This window comes from Corapipo altera, unplaced genomic scaffold (assembly GCF_003945725.1).
Source record: "Corapipo altera isolate COAL_440 unplaced genomic scaffold, ASM394572v1 45, whole genome shotgun sequence".
Lineage (NCBI taxonomy): Eukaryota > Metazoa > Chordata > Aves > Passeriformes > Pipridae > Corapipo > Corapipo altera.
Genome location: NW_020884877.1, coordinates 18,380,375 through 18,401,993, shown reverse-complemented (window position 1 = coordinate 18,401,993; position 21,619 = coordinate 18,380,375). Strand labels below are relative to the sequence as shown.

The 21,619-nt window shown below is 48.3% G+C and overlaps 2 protein-coding genes across 2 annotated transcripts in view; one reads left to right on the top strand and one right to left on the bottom strand.

Annotated features, from left to right (window-relative positions):
• Window positions 1-1,824: 1,824 nt before the first annotated feature.
• STK11IP (serine/threonine kinase 11 interacting protein) lies at window positions 1,825-21,409 on the bottom strand. Its single transcript, XM_027636589.1, has 24 exons — window positions 21,321-21,409; window positions 21,019-21,221; window positions 18,878-18,952; window positions 18,485-18,580; window positions 17,437-17,544; window positions 17,148-17,219; window positions 16,711-16,840; window positions 16,423-16,526; window positions 15,541-15,630; window positions 14,468-14,509; window positions 13,794-13,961; window positions 13,407-13,488; window positions 12,933-13,298; window positions 12,561-12,751; window positions 11,461-11,571; window positions 10,517-10,712; window positions 8,625-9,116; window positions 7,034-7,149; window positions 6,745-6,842; window positions 6,382-6,560; window positions 6,048-6,132; window positions 5,511-5,593; window positions 3,761-3,987; window positions 1,825-3,475 (listed from the first exon to the last, which is right to left on the bottom strand). Exons 1-24 carry the CDS (start codon window positions 21,373-21,375, stop codon window positions 3,335-3,337), a joined length of 3,510 nt encoding a protein of 1,169 aa, XP_027492390.1. The 5' UTR covers window positions 21,376-21,409; the 3' UTR covers window positions 1,825-3,334.
• Window positions 21,081-21,619, top strand: part of SLC4A3 (solute carrier family 4 member 3) — a 34,201-nt gene continuing 33,662 nt past the window's right edge. Inside the window, exon 1 of the mRNA XM_027636587.1 lies at window positions 21,081-21,138. The gene's annotated coding sequence lies outside the window, so the exon portion shown is untranslated. The remainder of the gene's footprint in view (window positions 21,139-21,619) is intronic.

The window sequence follows — 21,619 nt, the reverse complement described above, 5'->3', positions numbered from 1 at the left end:
CTAGTTCAACATAGTGCAAGGGGGCTGACAGCTAACCCACAGGCTATGAATGCTCAAGGCAGTACTGTTTTAGAGGGCAGGCAGACGCAGCAGAAAGCACTGAAATTTGTGACTGAGGCATTGAACAACAGATTAAGGCAGGCTGGTATGTGCCCATGGAAAAGTGGTGATAGCTTCAGGCTCATGGCAATGGCCAGCCTGAAACCTGAGCCCAGAGCTGCCTGCAGCCTGTTTCTGGAGCCCTATGGCCACCCCAGCTACATACACCTTGAGACGAGACCACTCCAGGTAGGCACAGGCAGGGAAACACTGAGGTTCAGACCAGCCTTGCTCTGTGCTAGCAGTTGAGCATTGGAGCCAAGGGCACTCAGAAAAGGAGAAGGGAAAAAGGAGGAAAATCCACATTGTTTGAGACCACAGCCGGGGGACTGCATAATCAAACCCGAGATGGGCAGAAGATATCTGCAGCTGGTTCAATAGATATCCCACCTTTCTCAAACCCCAGCTATCCTACACAGTCCTGGTTGGGGCTGCCTGCAGTGCTGGAGAGGCAGATTGTGCCAGGGGAAGCACTGCACACACCCAGCTGATGCAATGAGGCCAGTTAATGTAATCACTGCATCTAGTGCAAGAGGCCCTACGGCAAAGCATTGTGATCACAGAGTAACCACAAAGGGGTAAATCTGTAATAACCAGGACAAAACCCTAAGGGAAAACAAAGCAAGTGTTTCATGAAGAGGCAGGAGACAGGTTGTGGCAGCGCATGTGAGATTCCCTGTCAGCCCGGTGGCCGGTGGCCGAAGGAATGCAGAAGAGCAGGGAGCTGTTAATGGGACCAAGAGATTGGTCCATTGCAGAGCTGACAGCACAGACCAGCACAGACCTAGCAAGGAGCAGAAGCAAATGAGCAGTCACTTAAGCAGTAAAAAGCAGGAAGAGCTTGAGAAGAACTATGGACAGGCACACAATCAAAACCTTTGGTTCTGGCAGTCCACACTTTGACTGGCTCCTCAATACATACTCAGACACTGGTGTGGCAGAGGTGCTACTTCGTTAGGATTGGAAAAGCAAGTTACAGGGATGAGCTTTCTCAGGGGATCAGCTTAAGCAGAAGAGGCATCAATGAGCTGATCCAATAACTGCAAATTTGACTCTTGCCCTTTGTGAAAAACACAGCTATAGAAGGTGAAGAAAGAACTTACACAAGCTCCTTAAATGGCTAGATGAAGGCATAAAACCCCACTGGTTTTTACTGGCTCAGCTTTCTTAAGAGTCCTTTCCTGGACAAAGCATGGACTGAGCTCTCTCCCACTTGAGATCTGAGATCACTCCAAAGGAACAGAGAGCAGCAGCCATATGCTGACTGAGGAATAGGGAAGAAAGTGGGATGTGTTGTGACATCTGCCTCAAGATGGCATAGACCTTGTCAATCGAGCCTATAGAAGGCTAGATAAAAATATCACCCACTGTGGGCCTTCAGCAACTCAACTGTCTCTGGAAGTGACAGGAGAACATCTAATAATACAACAGTTCCAAGAAAGCATCCAACAGTGTGCTGTGAGGTGGCCTTCAGACACAGAAGGGAAACTGAATTTCCCGCTCTCCTCAGGCTATGAGGATGGCATAGATGGGTTTGAGCAGGGAAGGAAACTATCACATCTGTCCAGGGGATCAGTGGGATGCAGTGGGACCAAGTCCCTGCTGTTTTCTTGAAGACAGAAAGTGAAGCCACTGACATCAACTTTGGGCACGTGGAAAGTCTGAATGTCATAGACTGTTGCAGAGAGTTGACATATTAAGTATCCAAAAAAACAAGGCGTCAGGTCACTGAATGTCAAACACACGTCTTTATAAAAATCAAGATCACATTGACATAAAATAGAGGTTTTGTCACCAAGGATTGAACAGTCAGAAAACTTGCCCGAAACCGTGGGTTGAACACTCATAGCAAGACAGAGACATTACTCTGGGAAAAGTGACCATCAGTAAGGTCCCTGATTGGGGTATCAGATCCCACCTGGCAGCACTTTAATGTAACAGGTCCATTTCTGCCCACCACCACAGGGAGTTTCAGCTGCATCAAAACACCACACACAGCATCTCACCTTGCTCTTCAATGGGCAGGGCAGAGACCCTATGACACAGCAAGCCCTGGCCAGGCAGCAGCACTTTTTGAGCTGCATTTAACTCTGTGCAGGAGAGGTTGAGACAAGGTAAAGCCTCATACAGGGAAAAACCTAGGGGCAGGTACTGCCACCTTCACAGCAGCAACAGCTCCTGAGAGAGGCAAGCCTCTGAGGGTCTGTGCAGCCAGTAATCAGCATGCTGGGGCTGGAAGGCCATAGGATGCCCACCTGAGGGCAACTGTCAATGAAGAACACCATAACCAGTACCTCCTGTCAGTATAATGCTATCTGGGTCTTACTCCTTGGTTTCTGCTCGGCAGCCAGGCAGGTGGAGAAGATTAGCCCAGATCCCACCAGCACCCACTCTGAACAGGAAGGGGAGAATGGCTTGAATCCTGTGAGATGCTTGGAAACTCCTAAGGCTGCAGCAAAGCTAGTATGGAAGACCTTACGAAGATATTACAGCACTGCAAGAGGATGAAATAAGGAAAACATGACAATTCAATAAATATAAGCTTTTATTACAATAGAAAATAGTAAAACTCATGTTAAAATAGACTCTTGCTTTTGGACTGCTCAGAAAAAGCCTAAGCCTTGCTTTTACCTGCTCGTGCCCACCAAGGTCCTGATCCTTAAGCAATGAGCAACACATTTCTGTGATGAGAACCTCGAGGCTCCTTCCTCCCCAGTGACAGTGAAAGACTACAGCAGCAGACTGAGCTGTGCCCCATCAGGCAGACAGGTGAGGGCTGTCTGTGGGGTTGTGTACAATATGCTTCATCACCTTGTGCAATCAGGCTCCTGTTGGAAGCAGGCAGCTATAGGGAAACCATGGACAAGAAGGAGGAAGAAGAAAAAAAAAAATCATCAGCAGATAATGGTAGCTGTCCTGAGACAGCTAGGAAGGCAGCAAATACACCTCCTAGAAAGACCACAGTGCCCAACTGCCCTTGGGTAGCTTATGCGTTATTACAGGTAACACCCTCCACCTTATCCTTCCATGGCCAGTCCAGTGCAAATGAATGACTATGCAGTCTGAGCCATCGTGTGCTCCTCTCTTCCTCACCAAAAAGGGCCAGGGCAAGAGTAGAGTAGAAAGCAGAGGCCACAAAACAGCAAGGTCAGATGGGAGTGGGAGACACTTGTGCACCATTGCCAGCACAGCAGTACTCTTGACTCCAAGTCCCGCCTGCCTGCAGCCGGCAAGCTCACTCCAGTGCCTCGTACACAGCCCTCTGTAGCTCGATTGAGAACATCTCCTCCCAGGGACTGCGGATCCACTCCACCAGCTCTACCAGGAGCTCAGGGCACTCTGTGCGAATGTGCCAAGTGCTCTCCACCTTCAGTACCTGGGAGGGAGGAAAGAGAGGGAGGCAAATGAGCAGACTAGCCTGAAAGGCACGGATCACCCTGAGCCACTATCCCCCAGCACAGGTGCCAGCTCCTCCCAATTCTTCTGTGACCTCTTCTTCCCCTCTCTGTTGCCGGCAGTGGAGTGTCCCAACATGACTTTCCACTGCGCTCCCCTGCCTCTGGGGTGCAAGGCCCTGCAAGGGCCAAGACACTCTTGCAGGAACAGGATCTGAGCACAATCAGCCTGCAGCATCTTGACCTCATGACCACCTCCTGGTTACCTCATCATAAAGCATCAGCTTGATGTCACAAGGACAGAGACGATAGGTTATGACATTGCTAATACTGGTGATTGGCTGCTTGTCTTTCAACTGGATGTTGCTCCTAGGAGGCATTTCTGCCTCATGGTCTTCATCCAAGGAGGGGAGCACCTGCCACTGGTGATTCTCCTCCAGCAGAAACAGCATGCTTCGGGTGCCCAGCAGGGTCACAGGGAAAGCAGATGCCCCTAAAAGGATATGAGGGAATAGGAAAGGCTTTGCTGAGAGCCTGAGTCACCACAGAATCAGCTTTGCTTTCCATTCCTCCCCTAGGGAAATCCTTTCTAACAGTAGTGACTTGGGTGAACAGCCTTATCCAGCTTGCTGACTGAAGAGGGGAGCAGGGTAGTGAAATGTGGCTGGGCTTGACCAGCTTATCCAAAGTTGTTGCAGGAGCATGCGTATGAAAGGCCACCGCCCAGCAAGCCTTGTCCAGCCCATGTCCTCAAGTGAGGCAGGAAAAGCCACTTGAGTCCTTTGACTTCTTAAACAGCGCTTTACTAATCCTCAGTTAAAAGTCAGCAGCTGCAGCTCAAAGGCTGCCTTTTTTGGCCTGAATACGTCTGGCTGCAGATATCTGATGACTGGAACAGAGAGCACATAAAGTTTAATACCAAGCTGGGATGTGTCACAAGTATTGGCAGGAAGCAAAGTAGTTTTGATAAACTTTAGGGAACAAATATAATCCAGCTGACTTCATTGGATGCAAATTAAAAGCACTAGAATTTGGGAATAAGTTAGGTGCACAAAAATAAGGAACCACTAGCAGAACTGGCTGAGGTCACAAGGGATCACAAGCTGATGCAGCAACATGTTACCTTTCTCATCACATCTCACTCTTGGGAATTAGTAGGAATATCAGAAATGGGATGTTTAATTAATCCTGTCTACTTGGCAATGATATCTCAGCTGGAACTGTGTCCAGTTTTGGGCACCATACTCTAAAAGAGGAGAAAACTGTAGAGTTAAGAAAAACACACTTTAAGCTCTCCCTCCCACAGGCTATTCGTTCAGCTCCAGGAGACCAAAAAATGTACTTCCCAGATTCCTTCTGATGCTCGTTCTCTCATACCTCCCCAATGGCCAGTGGTGACCAGGGGTACAAACGCAGCAATCAATTGGTCAGAATGTGATTAGGAGCTAGGTTGCTTTTTTTCAGTGTCCCAAGCTAAGATGATATCGGAATTGTTTAGTGAAGACTCAAATCCCAAGTTTAACATATTTGTCCCCCAGCAAGTCCTGCAACAGAACCTTAATGGGCTCCAGCAGGGTGCTCCTGTATTATCATCTCAGGTTCTGGACACCTACTTCTGTTTTCCCAAATAAAGGAGCCTTTCAGCAAGTCACACAAAACAGATGTTGTTTATGACCCCTCATCTTTCCCTCAGATCAGGGATCCAGCCTTCAGATAATCTCCAGCTTCTCAGAAACCATCCCGAGTTGTCAACAAACCTGGTGTGCAAGACCAACTTGCTCCCTAGAGCCTAGACTTTGATATAGAAAAGGGCTGGTAAATTCACTGGATGTACAGAAGTATGCTGCTATCCTACACATCCCAACACTAAAAAAGAGCCCTCACCCATGCCCCCATCCCATCTCACTGCTGGATGAATGGCCCAGCTCTTTTCCCACAGACTGTACACTTAAAAACACAAGCATGTAAGCAGATAGCACAAGGTAAGGGACACCTGGCCACCGAGATCTCCTGTACCTTGGATCAGGTAGGCCAGCAGGTAGAAGAAACAAGTGTCATCTGCAGCTGCAGAATCTGTGGTCTTGGAATCCAGCAGAGGCCTGGAGAGACACAACAGCAAGTGAATCAAGGAAGCACTCTGTTTCTAGTCTAGATTTGCTGAGAATTAGCTACTGTTCACTGCCCCCTTGGGGAAGGGAAGGACCCATCTCTTCCAGATGTTGCAAAAGTCCTCTCTCTGACTACCACCTTGCCAGCTAGGAGTGAAATGCTTCTTGCAGGTGAGAAGGCGGCCCTATGCGTTCCCCTTTTTCTCTCATCCAGAAAAGCTGAAATTGCCTGCCTGGCTCAGTCCATGACACCCCTCTGTTCACTCCCTCTGCAGCAGGCACCTGAGACAGCTGCCTTAAACCTGTAACATAGGTCTGGCTGCCACTCCAGGGGTGCCTCCTCCTTTCTGCTACCCTGTTTCCAGCACCATGCTTCCCAGAGCCTGCTGGACAAGCAGACATCCCCTTCTATCTCAAATCCCAATCTCTCATAGGCTGTTCTTACCATAGCCAGTGTTGTGGATTCATTTCCACAGTGGGGATTTCCTTCACCTTACTCCTGTGCTTAGCAGGCAGTTCTTGCATGAGATCTAAAGAGGGGGAGAAGGCAGAGATCTTTTATTGCAAATGCAAGAGCAGTACATAACAGTTCAGGATGCTTCTCTAGTCTTTAGAGAGGCACTGCAAGTTATGATGTCAGTAGGGTTCTCCCACAGCTCTTTTTCTGAGCTGGCCAGAAGCAAATTTCCATCATATATCCAACAATAGCTCTCCTGATAGCTCCCCAAGAGCAAATATTTCAGATTCTGTCCCCTACCCCTCTACAGCTCTACTCTTACTTGTCAAGGTCTGCAGGAACTGGTCACAGCAGCTTTGGCTCCGGATCAGCAGGTTGTAGGAGGCTTTCGGATTCTCAAACTCCATTCGTAAGCTCTGGTGGCACAGTCCCACTTCCAGATGGGAAATATCAGACAGGTAGTGAGAGTCACTCTTCTTCAGCCAGTCTGCAGGTTGTCCCCTAATCACAGAGCACAGCCCTCAGCTGCAGCAGGCTGCCCCATTTCCTCTCCCACATCGGACTGCAACAGGGAGGTTTGCCAGAAGAGCCTCTGCATGTCACCACACATCTCCAGGGTAAGGTTAGCATAGGCTAACACAAGCTGGCACTACCCAGCTCTCACAGACTTGCTCAGGGTTCTCACCTGATAGCCCCGATGACTTCCAGCACATAAATCTTGAGATCAGAAGCAACCAGGACTGAGAGGAACTCTCCTTGCCGGCCAAACTTCACCATGACCACCTAGAACACACAGATGGTGGGTCATAGCCTTGGCTTGTCCCTTGCCAGTTTACCCATGGAAAGGATGGACTCAAAGACACTTCAGCTCCCTTCACACCCCCCACTCTCTGGGATGCCACCCCAGTGCAGAACTTGCAGGGTGGCAAGAGGGACAGTTGAAGAGCTGTTGGAGTGGTGCTGTGGCAGCTCACCTTGAGGAAGCACTGGAACTCCTCAGCATTCTCCTCAAAGACCTCCATATCCAGGTACAGCTTCAGGCGATGATCCACTGAACGGAAGTCCCTTGTGTTCAAGACGCCGTTTACAGCTGAGGAGAGCAAAGGGCAGCACTGACACTCTGTCCACTGACCAGGTGCTGCTCAGCCATGTGGAATGGCACCAGGATAGCAGCATCACCCCCTCTGCACAGCTGCTTCCATCAAGTCTCTCCTCAAAACAAAGGGCCAAACCCAGGGCCTTACAGGCCACAGGTCTCCATTTGGAGATACAAGGGGACTTCATCGCTCTGACACTTGCTTTTTTTCACCTATACAAAGCTTTGATCTAAGCCAGCTTCAAACTATGCTCAGCTGTCTAGTCACAGGAGGACACTGGTTTGCTGCCAGATTTGGCAGGAGGGCAATTCTTTATCACAAAGCCAGAAAATCTTTCTTGTTTCAGCTGGTGTCAGTTCAGGTCAACTTTTTAACTCTGACTTTCATCGTGGCAAGGTTAAAGGGTCCTGAGGAAGACACCAATAAAACTGCTAAAGAACATAATTATGTTTGTCATGCAATTGTATGACCAAATAATTTATACAACAGCCACAATACTGTCTGAGAGTACACACTTCCCAGTGGAGCCTGTTCTCCACCAGACACACTACGTTAATCAACTTCTCCTCAGCAGGAGCTTTTTCATAGGCTTTTTTAAACTGAGACCTTGCAATTTGACCCAAGAGACTGCTTTATTTCTCACACATAAAGTGTACAAGACTGAATATAGCAATCCTAAGCTCTGGTTCTCATCAGTTCCGCTTCAGAGGCACAGCAGTCTTGAAGGGTTGATCTATAGATCATGAAGCTGATGGGATCGCAAATCAGAACTAGACTCAGCTGCAGTAGAGTGATTTGGTGGGCTGGACCAGATAATCTCCACAGCTCCTTTCTAACTGGTTATTCTGTAAATCACAAGCTGATGCCCGGGCAAAAGCAGTCTGCTACATCAGAAATCTAAGGTCTTTCAAAAATCATTTGTGGACCTCCTAGTAACTGCTGTCTTGCATGACAGCTCTGACACAGCCAGCATGCAGTCTCTTGGACAGGCTTTGTCATCTGAAGCTCACAAAAAAGTGAGGAAAGCAAAAGCAACTGTAGATCCACTAACCAGAGCCTCCTACTTACACACCAGCCTCACACTACACTTAAGTCAGAGAATAAATACAGAAAAATTGTGCATACTATTGTCCAAAGGTAATGCTCCAACTGGCAGCTACCGGGTGCCACAGGAACCCAGTGTGTCCATAACTGAGCAGAGCACCTTTCAGAACATGACCCTATTACTCAGAGTGTAAGCAATAACAGGGATTAGGAGCTGACTCACTTTTCCCTACCTTCAGGCATGAGGATTTAACAGAGGAGAATGCAAAACTCTGCTCTCAAGAACTATGTGTTTACAGCTGCTTGTACTTGATGTCCTCCTCTCCATTAAACAGGAGGCAGTGTACCCGGCAAGCACCACTGATAAAGCCCAGTGAATAAGCTGTCCACACCCCCAAACTCTGGACAGATCCTACATACTCACAGGGACTGAGGTTCCATGTTTCCTCGGACTCAGAGTTCAAAGAGAGCTGGGAAGGAGTGGGCCCCCGAGAAACACTGTAACGGTAGCTTCCCATCAAGCTGCCCCCATTGGTGTCTGTGTGGCTGAGGGACAAGTACTGGCTCTTCATGCCCAGCTCCTTCCCGCAGCCCCCATCTGAACCACGGGAGTTGGAATGAAGAGCGCCTTCAGGCTCACTGCTCAGCTCCGGGGTCCTGGTGCTGTTGGTGGTATCCACCTCCGAGCTGTCCTCCCCGCCGATGTAGAACTTCCCGCTCTCACTGGCCAGGACAGGTGTTTCCTCTGGGCCCTCCTGCTGGCTGCCTCCCTCCAGCACAGAGTCTGAGAGGTCCTCACTCGTGCTGTCGGCACCAGGCGGCACAGGTGTGCTGGAGCACACCTCTGATGGCAGAATGACTACATGGTCACTGGAACAACAGGGACAGGCTATGGGCTCACCAGCTGCTGCAGGATCTGCGGAAGATTTTGTCAGGGATAAAGAAAAGCCAGAGCAGCTCTCCCCTCACAAGGTTTTACTTCCCCCCCCTCCTCTGCAAACTACAAGCCCTCCCTTTCACAGTAGACAATAGTTACAGTCTAACTTGAGCAGCTTGTTGAGCAACTTTCTTCAGAATCATATCCTACATACCTCCCCTCACAAGAAATTCTGGATCAGTGCCAATATCCACATAAAATAGCTCTGCTCAGATTAAGGGTAACCAGTGTGTGCTGTGGTTGCAACTGAAACTACATCAGGGCTTTGGCTTATGACTTTCCTCCACATCCACAGGAGCTCACAAAACCTTTGAAGCCCAAGCTCGTGACCAGTCAATCCAACCTTCCTTAGGCACCTCCCTCCCCAGCCTGGTTTATCCTCCAGTCAACCATACCACAAGCAGGCTATGTCCCTTTCCCAGCTGTCCTCATCCCTCCTGACCCTGATTCCTGATGCTCCCTTCACCCATACCAGAACAGACTCCCAGCTGAATCATGGGACTCCTTGGCAAAGCGAGGAAAGTGTCCCAGGGGAAAGGAAAGTGCTGCAGCCAGGACAGCACTTCTGCCTCCACTGCAGTACTTCAATCCCAGGAACTCTGTCAAACAGCATCATCAAGCCAAGGCTGGGCACTCCCCACTTCAAATATAAAGTGAGCTTTGAAAAACTCAGCAGTGAGAAGATGCCTATTCAGCACTAGCCAAGTCTTAGCCAAAATGCCACATCTAGTTTTAAACACCCAAAAAAAAATGTGGACAAATGGGAAACAGTACAAAGGAGACCAGTAAGAAACTGCATGAATGAAATACGAATGACAAGCAAATTATCTAGAAAGTTGAGCTTATTTAGTATAGAGGACAGAAAACAAGACAAGTTGTGGGGGGAGAACAATGGCCCTCAATTACAAAGAAAGGAATGAATTGCTCTCCAAAAGGGCAGCAAGAATGGGTTTACACTTCACAGCCATAGGGTTAGCCATAGTTTTACCTGAAATACTGGAACATATTCCCTGGAAGCTTTTGTTAGCAAAAGGCCTTTAGAACAATTAAGTGTCTGTGGCAGAACTGACTGCATGACCTTTAAGGCCCCTCCCAGACTCCAGTTTCCAGCACCCCTATGTTCCCCCAGACCCCAGGCCCCCAGAACGGAAGTGCTGTTTGCCTAACCTTAAACCAGTGGCTGATACGTGCTAGGAAACAAGGCAGGCTCTTCCCAGTCCCAGTAGGCCAAGTGAGAGTACATCCCACAACAGACTTTAACTCCAGTACAGCCCAGGCATCACCTCCTTCTATACATTCCATGCTCTGCACCACAGCTGCCACTCTGAAAATCTGCCTGGGCATTATCAAGCATCCTTCTCCTAGACACTAAATCCTACCTTGATTTGAGGCAACTAGGGGCTCCAGGATTTTGGTGTCTCCAACCTCTGAAGGATAGGAACCTTGATGCCAGGAAGCCAGGGACTGTGAAAACTCCTGCTTGCATTTCAGGCACTGGAACTTTGTTGATCCCTTCTCCTGGTCCCGATTTCGCCGATTCTCCTCAACAGCTGGGGACAACACTTCAAGGACATTCTAAAAGTAGCAGCACAAGGAAAAGACTGTTAGCAGGGAGCTATGATTGTCCTAATAAAACCAAGCTTCTGACACCAGCAAGTTTCTTCACATGCCTCACTACAGCATTTTAGAGTGTGAGGGGTACAGGGACTTTCACAGGTGTGCAAGACTTGCCAAGGGCACGGAGCTTCACTGCAGAAGACCAAGAGAACCTGTTTTTGCAGGTCTGTGCCTTGAATCTACATACTGACAGGCTCCCTCTGGAACTCTGGTCTCAAAGGTCCCATCTATTTGTGTCTTCTCTTTAACAACTTGTTTAAATATACTTAAACAGTATCCTAAGAAAAATGCTTGGGTTAGAGACCAGAGTCCCTACAGCAGCTGTGTGGACCATAGCTGCCACAGCACTGACACTCACTGTCTAGAGGGCTAAGTACAGGCTGGCACATCACTCAGAACACACGAAACATTATGCTGCACATGGCACAGTACATAACGATCACTAGCTTGACTACAAACTTTTCACCCCAAGAGAAAGAAAGCTGCAAGACTTTCCCCTTGAGAGCACCCTTTATGCTGCAGGAGTTTCACTGCCCACGGCCATGCTCACAGGGCCCTCCACAGGTCATCTGTGCAGCAGAAGAAATCCCAACAAGCCAGACATGGGCAGCAGGTGCTCATGTGTTCTGAGAACAGCAGTCCTTTGCTGGCTGGAAGAATCCAGTGTCCTGCAGTAACACTGCCTCCCTTCCCAGGCCTTCCCCACCTGTAGACACTGCTCTGGGCAGTCATCAAGCACCACATATTTGCGTTTCTGCCGGTCCTTGCGAATGTAGCTGAAGTGCAACACGAGGACAGGGAAAACTCGCTCCAGGTCCTTCAGGGGACAGAAAACACCCGTTTTAGGAAGAGGAAGCAGTTTTCAGTATACAGACTACATTTGTTTGCAACCAGCTGAAATGTGGCCATAAAAGCACTTAATTTAGTGAGCCCTGAGCAGCCCTCCATAGCTGATAGCATTTGGGAGTCTGGTAAAATGGGCATAAACAAAAATAAACAAATATAAAGCAAACAAGTGCTGACAACACTTGTGTTGAGTGCTTGAAAAATTGCACAAGTGCTCGAAACTTACAACAGTAACTTTCAAGGCTTAGAACAAAGCATTTCAAACAAAACACCTTTTCATGAAGGTATTTCAGAAGAATATCAAGCCACAAACATTCAAAAAGGCACAAGGGCAGGATTTAAAAATGAGTTGGAGCTTTTACAGAAAGCAGTATTGGAGAAACCTGTAAACATGTCTGTGCACAGACTGAATGTTAAAATCCTACCACAAGGAAAAAGACATTTCTAAACTCCCTTTCTAAAGAACCACAAAAGCCAAACAAGGCTGGTAGTGCTAAAGTGTGCACCTAGAGCAGATGGCAAACTGCCCACTGAGCTACCAGGAGTTTTCTAAACATCAGAGTTAGCTCAGTGCTGCACTAGAAACTGTGCAATCCACAAACAGTCCTCCAAGGCCAGGGTGATATCCCAGTGAGGAACGGACAGGAAGGAGGTCACTATTTCATCTCAGTCCTCTTGAGAAGTCTCTCATTCTTGCATACTGGAACAAGTTCAGCCACTGTCTTTTAATTTCAGCTTTGGAATAAATTTGATGCTGGTTTCTGCTGCATTATTGCAGGTACTTTAAGCAATACAGATGCTCTTAGATACACATGCATCGGGTGGAAGAGATGCTTTTTCAATCAGGCTTTGCAGGAGCTAGGAAAAGACCTGCAGGATTCTCTGACAGAAGCCCAAATGCAGAATGCTGGCCCAGCCAGTGAGTAAGACAACAAAGGCTCACACAGAGGCATAACTCACCATTCTCTTCCAGCTCAACTCAGAGGTCTCCACATTCTGCAGGCATTTCAGCTCCAGCTTGTGGAGAACTCTGGCAGCCTTCAGTTCCACCTCAATCACATGCTTAGCTGTGACTCGCAGGAAGATCCAGTCTGGCTCTGGGTCCCCTTCACCTTCTATTTGGCTCACCAGCACTGGCTGGCACAGGTCCACTGCCAAGCAAGACACAGTACAGGTCAGCACATGCAGCAGGCCTTCAGGCCTGCTGGGCCAAGGTCCTTAGAATTCCCACAATAGTGGGCAACATGATAAAGCTTCAGAGATATCACATTTGATTCATCTATTCTATCGTCACCCAAGCCCTCAAACACAGCAGTGAAAGGACACGTTTACCTTCTGGCTTCTCCTCTTCATCCTCTCCTAGCATTAGCTCATCTGCCTCCTCTTCTCCCCTCTGTTCTCCCTCCTCAGGCTCATCCAGCTGTACTTCAGGCTCTTCCTCCTTCTCAGTGTCATTCAAAGGAGGAGAGGATTCTTCCTGGGCTATCTGGGGTTTTCCTTGCTCTAGGTCAGAGCTCTCACTCTGCAAGTCCATGGCAGCAGGTCTGCCTGCGATCTCATCTGCAGAACGGCTACGGGAGATGACAGGTACTTGGTCATGCTCCTCCAGGTGTCTCTTGTACTGCAGCCAGTCAGCACCAAAGCGATCTCTGAAGCTGGCCAAGCGCTTCATCTCCTTCTGATGCTGTAGGACCAGGCCTGCAGACAGAAAACTTGGGAAGCATGAAAATAGTTACCAGGCCAGAATACTCCTCTTACTGTGGGCAGTTCATCTGCTATGTTACTAAGGAAGAAGACAAGCCTCACCAGCAGAGAGAGGTAATGCCTGGGGCTCATGTTCCGTGTCACTCGGCTCTGAAATACTTGCTCTACGCACTTTGATTTTACCCTGGAAAAGGCAAGGTAAGAATAGTTGGGAGGGATCAGAACAACCAAACAGCATCTGATGAGAGGCTCTGCCAAACTGAAGGGTTTATAGATATTACAGTGTAGAAGCACACCATGAAACATTTTACATGGTATATCAAGACTGATGTTAAGCCCAGCCTGTTCCTCAGACACAGCAGCGCAGAGGCTCACTAACCACACAGACAGTACCAGACCATATCCCACTGCACGAGGCTTTCACGTCAAGGCAGCCCCGTCACCCAACATGCCAGCTACATGGTTGAGAAGTTATGTCAGTTCCTCGACCTTGCTTTTCTTCCGAGGGAGCCTGACAGCCACATTCTCTGCTGGGGACTGACTGTCACTGAAGTCTGCAGCACATGAACTCTCCAGAGCACTGCGGTCCAGTGTGGTCTTCTCTGAGGTAGAAGTGTGGATGGACTGTGACACACTTTGCACAAGTCTTGGAAGGTGCTAAAGTAAGAAGAAGAGATCATTGCTGGCTGAGTGCAAAGGGCAGACAAGGTGACCAAGCCACAACTCAGGCTGATAACTTCCCCACCCCTCACACCAAACTTTCACCATCTCAGTCAAAGTAGTGACAATAGATCCTGCCTGGTTGACTGGATTGTTTATCACAACCACTCTGATTTAACTGATTTAACTCTCTGCCTTTCTTAAAGCAGATGGGAAACTGATAACAGTTTGTTTTGCTGACATGTAGTTCAAGTGTCAAGCACCAGACAGCACCTGAAGAGGAAACAGGCAAGGTTCTAAGTCCTGCAAAGCTACATAAACCAGAATAAGTTTCACTGGCCAATTCCAATAATTACTAGGAATCAGCATGGACTGAGACAAAATGAGCTATGTCAAAGTCATGGCAGCCCATACAGATTTAATGGGACACATAACAATGCAAAAACCTGTCAGAGTTCCCAGTCCCAAAGCCAGTAAGATCAGTTTTTAACAATTATACTTACAATTAGGTCCGAGGAAGAGAGTGGCTCCCCATCCAAGAAGAACTGTAATTAGAGACCCATTTGCAATCAGATTCCATTTGGCTGGCACATATTCAGGACAACTTCTGCTGACTCCTACTCCCCTTCAGGCCACCCCAGGGTTGGGATCCCTGGCACAAAACTGCAAAGAGACAACCCTTTTCCTGCCTATCCATCACTCCTTTAATTGTAGCCACCTGACCTAATTGCATACAAGGCCAGAAGGGACCATTGTGGTCTTCCTGTTTACAGACTTTATGACTTCTAGAAACATATCCAAGACAGTTCCCAGAAGAGCTAAAATAGATTATTCTGCAACAACTCAAATTGTTTTGAAAGGCACTCACTTTCAAAGCTTGTACCCGACTTCTAGCCTGAATCCACCTAGCTTCCAGTAACTTGAGCTCAGGGAAAGCTTTTTCTAAGATGAAGTTTGAAGACAATGAATCCAGCCATTTGCCACTCATATGAAAGGGCAGACCAGCTCTGGAACACCTCTGACCCTTAGCAAGTAAGTTTACTTTGTTAAATTACCAGAACGCTGGCTTTGTTGGCTTCTTTATTCGAAATGAGATTACCAAAAACTGGCCTAAGCACTGGAGTGCAAGGGAACAGTGATGACACCTAGCTGAGAGCAGAGTGATGGGGAGAAAGAAAGAGGTGGCCGTGGCAGTACCTACTTAGGTAAAGCGGCCCAAAACTGTGAGTTCCTTCTTTGCGCAGTCCAGCTACATAGTTACTATTTAGCAGGAAGAGAGTAAAGTTTTGAAACCATCAGTCAGCAGAAGTGAAGATGTAGACAGTGAAGACATACTAAGATATGAGGTCTTGCAAACTTGAGATCAGTATTCAACTCTGCCCTGGCCAGTGCACCACATAAAAATTTAAGGATAAACTACTCTATATTAAAAAAAAAAAAAAGCAACCACAAAACAATCACCACAGTTACACTACTGGAATAAATTTACAAGTTTCTTTTTCCACACTTGCCCCTGAGTGTCAGAACACCCTACACCTTCAACAGCAGGGGCAGAAGGCACATGGCTAATACTCACATTGGAGGAGGCTGCCCTAGGAGACAGATGCACAATGGCTGCAGATCGGTGATTTTGATGGAACCATATTGGGTTTCCCTCTAAATGCAGCTGGGTGGGGAAAATAGACAGTGTTATTAGAAGTAATATTCTATGCCCTCATCTATTCTACCTGCAGGCTTCAGTCTTTCTCTCTGCCTTGGGAAATATCCTTGCAGTGGGACAGTAATCAGGCCAGGAGAGGACTAAGCTTTTACAATGCTTCCTGAAATTAGTTCAGCAAATAGAAAAGGAGATTAAAGGACTTCCTACTCCTGCCCCTAAATTATTATGAGTTTTTCAGTACTGACTCTGAGAAGTGTTGAGAGAACAGTCCTTTGCAGGCCCAGAGAAGCTGTGGATGCCCCATCCCTGGAAGTGTTCAAGACCAAGCTGCATGGGACTTTGACCAACCAGGTCCAGTGGGAGGTGTACCTGCCCATGGCAGCAAGGGTGGAACTAGATCTTTAAGGTCCTACCAACAGAAACCACTTTCTGATTCTATGATCTTCTTTCACAAGCACTATAGTGACTGCAGTGATCCTCCTTCAGACTTCTCTGAACATACAAATTCACAACAGGATTATGGGAGGATCTTCACTGAACTTGACAGTGTTAAAATCGGAAAGAAGGAGCAAGGAAGTGGGGATGAATATACAGAAAAAGCTTGAGCAGGGGTCACCAAAAATGAAGGCTGAAATACAGCTAGGTATCTAAGGCTCCCCCATCAGTTTCACACATTAAAATTAAATGCTCAGGAGTTGAACTTATCTTTCAAAACTTTCTTCTTACCACAAAGTCTCCATCTTGCACACCCCAATCATGAAATCTCTAATCTACCAACCCATCAGGCTTTATGCTCACTTTTTTTAAACAGTGCAGAGTGGACAGTGGTGCCAAGTGGGCATGTTCCAGCAGCAGGTTATAGGCCACATCAAGGTGCTGCAGATTCACAAGCTGCTCCACCCCTGTGAACAAAGCAAGAAACCATTAGCATGCTAGAAGATATAACTTAGCAACCTCCCACCTATCCCTCCCACCCAAAATTGAACCCTAATAAAAATAGTTGTGCCCAAGACTTCAAGTTCTGTCCCTTCTCAAGGAAGACGGAAAGGCCTCAAGCTCAGAAATGCTCCTCCCTTGTAGGCTCACCATTAATGCTGTCAAGCTCATTGTTGCGCAGGATCAGAGTCACCAACTTGGATCGGCTGAAGATGCCAAGGTTTGGCACCTTGGACAGGAAGTTATAAGCCAGATTGAGGTACTCTAGTTCTGTAAGGGTCTGTTCAGAGAGAAGAGCAGCACCAAATCAATTGGGAACCCAGCTCAAAGCCTGGCCCTGAACTCAAGACAGGGCACTAGCTTCTACCATTTTTTCCATCCCAACAAGGTCAATAACAAGTGAGTTTCTTAAGACTGTTTCTGCAGAAAGACTTTGATGTTCACATTGGGAGTGGTTTGTCTAGGGGCACTCAGCATGATCTAACTGCTTTACAAAATTTGCTAGGAGCAGCCTTCTCCTTCCTCATCAACTTCAGTGGAGCACAGAAAAGGACTGGACATGGATTGAACTACCAAAAGACACTCACCGTTAAATAGTGCTCACAATCCTGGATCTTGTTATGACTCAAATCCAAGACCCTCAGAGCATTTAGTAATTGCTGAAGGACAAAAAGATTAGGGTTAGATCTAGATCAGATCCTACAAACGTCTCCATTGCAGTACAAAAAGCCTGCCCTGCTGGGAGAGGCCAGCAAAATTAACTCTGCTCACTTCTTCCCACCCAGACCTAGCAGCATCAGCAACGGTGGGCCCAGCTCTTGGCTGTGATCATCTCCTCTCTTCCCCTCAGTCATGCAGGAAGGATGCCCCACTCACCAGCGAGTCATCCAAGGCAGTGATTGAGTTATAGCTGAAGTTTACAGTCTGCAATTCCAACCATGGGAGAGCACAGCTCAGATCTCCACCACATGCTGAAATGATTTCCTAGGAAGAAAAGAGGAGTCATTCCTTGGTGAGTACTAGCTGTTACGCTAACAGCAGAGGAACACAGGAGAACAGTCAGTCCAGAACAAGGCTGACATACTGTGTTTTACAGACCTTGCCTTGTTTACAGAACCAATGAGTTCTATGCCACTAAAGCAAGTATTTGGAGGTGGTGGGAATCCCACGGCTAGATGTTTAGAAAGAAGGGAGATGCTTTTGTTTCCTACACTAAAGTGGCAATAGTTAACCTAACTTGTTAGAATTCTTAGGCTTGGAACACTAAGCACAAAGATTCATGCTAACAAAACCTTTTTCAGACCTCCATCAAAGCAAAAGGAAGTTAAACACTTGTGTTCTGACAGACAAAAGAAGCTCTCAAAGCACTCCCTATCAGCAGCTTCTGTTCTCCACCAGGCAGCTGCTTCTGTACCCCAGACAGAAACCCAGAGCCCCACAGCCAGCACAGCCCACGCCACTCAGTTCTCCATGGCTGGAGCTTGCCTTCACGTCTCGGAAATCCACTGGGCAGCAGTGCAGATAACACACCAGAGCACAGCATTTCCTCTGATAATCAGCTCTTATTTAAGACTGCTGAGGTACGATGAAATAAACCTTGACCAGCTGCAGGCCTTGAATGTGGAAACAGCCAGATACACAGAGCTGTCAGACCTAGCTGACATGAACATTGTCTGGAGCCAGAAATTCTCAAGAAGCGAAGAAGAATACAGAGCCCATGTGTACCCAAGCAGGGAATACTTCGACACTGCTTGAGACAGGAGTAGAACCTTAGAATATGGAAGAGAGAAAAAGCCATACACGGCATGCATGGATGGATGGAAGGGTTAACACTGTCTCCTATATCTTCCCTGTGTGAAGGGCTGTAGGATCAAGATAGCCTTTCTCTTGCAATTTTCCCCACGAGCTGTGTAGAGACACTCACCTCCAGTGTACTGATACATTTGCAACACGTCAGAGATTCCAGCTGAGAATAGACAAATCGCAGTCCCCGGAGGCAGTGGGGAGGGACAGACCTCAACTGCAGCAATGATGAGAAAGCAAGGACAACATACATCAAAATATTACAGTATAAGAGCAGCTCACGTCTGCAAGGGTTCTCCCACTTCCGTGCTGCAGCCTCTCTCTCTGACATTCCAGCCTTTGCTCATACCCAAGTTACACCCCAAGCAAGTGTTACATGAGTTTAGACTTGGCCTTTTAGGGAAGCCACAAAAGCCTACCCAATTTTTAGGAGTAGAGGCATTCTGCAAACACAAAACTAGTCAAGAAAAGCCAAACAGCAAGATTCAAAGCCAGTCCTGCCCCCTATACTTACTTCTAGATGCCGGAGGGACTTGAAAGGGAAGATCTTCACAGCAGATTGTAAAACACAGTTTGGAACATGAACAAGCTAGAGAAATGAGAATAGAAGTCTCATGTCAACCTTGCTTTGTACTGCAATACCACCATCCTGACGCACCAACTGCAGCACTTTGAACAGGTTCCCCCTCCAGCTTGGGTATTCACTGACAAGCTCTCCCCCAGTGCTGGTAGCAACAGTCTCCCAGCCCCATAGCATGATAGAGGTCAAACAAAATAGCATGTTAGCAAGCACTGTCTGGCAAACCACAGAGCTCCTCTTCATCTCCCCTGCCCACATGGTTTCACCACTTTCAGCACCACTGGGAGGTCTGACAGCTGGATTCCTCAATCAGCCACTACTAGCAAATCTATTAAAGATAAATCTAACTGCTGGAGCTATGTTTATCGAGCAACTGAGCTGAACTAGCACACTGCTGGGAGGTGTGCACATGCATTTCACTACAAGAGGCCAAATAAGGCAAATCACAGGCAGATACAATGGAAAACAGAGCTGGTCTCCAAGACACCTGTTAGTATTAGACTGAGGTGCCTGCAAATCTCCTCTGCATTCTGTGGTGCAGCCACAGGGCAGTTACAAACACAAACACAGTTTGTGTTCATGTACCAAAAAGCAGTTTATTAAATCCACCTTCTTATGCTTTCTATAGACAATGCAGAAACAATATTTCAGGCTGCTATTGAAAGTGAGTAATGAAGTAGTTAACACCTCCACTGTAGACAGCAAAGTACAACCAGAGAGACCATCTCTGCCAGTTACATCCATGTTCCCGCAGAAGTGACTCATCAGGTGCAGAACAGACATTCCAAGGCCTCATCACCACTATTGCTTCCAAGCCCTGGCAGCAATGAATCACTGCCCACTGCCTGCCAGCACCAATGCTGCCCATTGAACAAGAGCATCTGTAGGGGAAGCTTGTGCTGGGAAGCTCTAATGATCAGTTTTAGCAAAGTTTCTTTCAGATGCCATTCTTGCTGTATGTCTTGATCATCTCCTCTTCTTCCACTGCCTTAAAAATCTGATCAGGCTGCTATAAATTATTAACTTCTCCAAGTAAATCAGTTACCAGACAACAATAAGCAGCTTTCCCTTCTTTAAAGGCTTATTACAGAGAGAGCCCATTTTTTGGTTAACACAAGAACTCACCACAACATCCTCCTGACTGCAGTGTCCCTCCCCGCCTCCTCCTGCCAGGACACTCATGTTTCTCCAGAGGCTCTGGGCCCCACTCCAGTCTCCACATTCAGTACACTGCTACAAAATCCTCCCAACAACATTCTCTCTAGTCTCACGGGGAAAACACTTTTAAAGACATCATAGATTGTAATGCTTAGTCACAACACCTCCTGAGCACCAGTGTGGAACCTAAGAACAGCTGCCAATTCCACTTCCCCTTTCAGGCCCGTTTCACCTCTACTACCCTCCCAGCAGTGCCCCAATGCCCAGTAGAATCATGTGCAGCCTTGTAGCACATGCCACCCTTCAAAAACCTCTCTGAGGAGTTCCTAGAGCTGTACTTTTATCTTCATTACATACTTGTTAAAATTAATGAGGATAAGTTACTAGCAGTGTCCCATGCTGTGAAATCAATCAACAAGAACCACTGCCCCGGCAGAATCAACAAGAACCACTGCCCCGGCAGGAGCATGTAAAACTCCAAAGTAAGCAGCAGATGGTCTCAGAGTAGCAGGTGTGTACACTGCCTAACTAACCCCTCTGCTCTGCTGCCTTGGGCAGATCAATCACCACTCAGGGAGCACTCGGCTGTCAGATACTGCCTGAATAGCTCGAGCATTTCAGGAAATAATAATTTCCCAACAATGACACCACTTTACCAAGGTCAGAAGATAATTAACTCCTTCTGCCCCTGTTTTTAACTCCAAGAAACTTTCTGCTGAGCTGCAAGGCTGATCCTAGGTAAACTAGCTATAGACTATCGTACTGAACTCCACGCAACGACCCTGTGAGAGCCACCCGACCCACTGAGCACACAGGCCAGATGGGGGCAATGGGCACCAGAGGAGGCCGTTTTGAAGCTGTGCCTGCCCCCTCCACTGGCCGGCCCTGCAGCACCCCCGGCCCCGGCGTGTACGGACCTTCAGGGAGTGAGTCTTCTGCAGGACGTCGAAGAGGAACTGCGCCTGGAGGATGGCGGCAGTCTCGGCAGGGTGCGAGGGCAGCGCCACGAAGCCCCGGTTCTGGTTGCGGGAGCCCAGGTGATGCTCGAAGACCTGCGTGAGGTGCTGCAGGGTGGGGGTGAGCAGGGTCAGCGTGCTGGAGCCGTCCAGGACGAGGTCCCCTGGAGGGAAGGGGAAGGCAGGACCGGGCCGTGAGTGCCCACACACCAGGGGCACCGACACGACCCGGTCCCAGCGAGGCTCGGGCGGCCGCCACTCACCGGCGTCCTGCAGCAGCCGCGCCAGGCCGCGCACCAGCGTCTCCGCCGCCGCCATCTGCGGCGGGGAGGCCGAGGCGGCGGAGGTGGAGGTGCCCGGGCCGGCCGGTGCCGCCCCGCCGCCCTTCCGCGTTACCGCCGCGCCCTTCCGCCGCCCCGGCGCGGCGGCCGCCGCTCACATCCGGTTGCCATGGAGCCCGCCCCGGCGTCCCCCTCCCGCGCGGCGGGGCCCGCACCCCCCGGCCCCCGCCAGGCGCACAGTTTTTTTTTTTTTTTTTTTTTTTTTTTTTTTTTTTTTTTTT

What these genes read in the sequence shown, in the direction of transcription:
- STK11IP (XM_027636589.1), bottom strand. Translation starts at nt 21,375, where the DNA reads ATGGCGGCGGCGGAGACGCTGGTGCGCGGCCTGGCGCGGCTGCTGCAG. An exon ending in AGTTCCAGTGCTTCCTCAAG is followed by an intron (nt 6,843 to 7,033) that starts GTGAGCTGCCAC and finishes TGTGTGTTCTAG; the next exon opens with GTGGTCATGGTGAAGTTTGG. An exon ending in GTTCCTGCAGACCTTGACAA is followed by an intron (nt 6,133 to 6,381) that starts GTAAGAGTAGAG and finishes CCCCCTCTTTAG; the next exon opens with ATCTCATGCAAGAACTGCCT.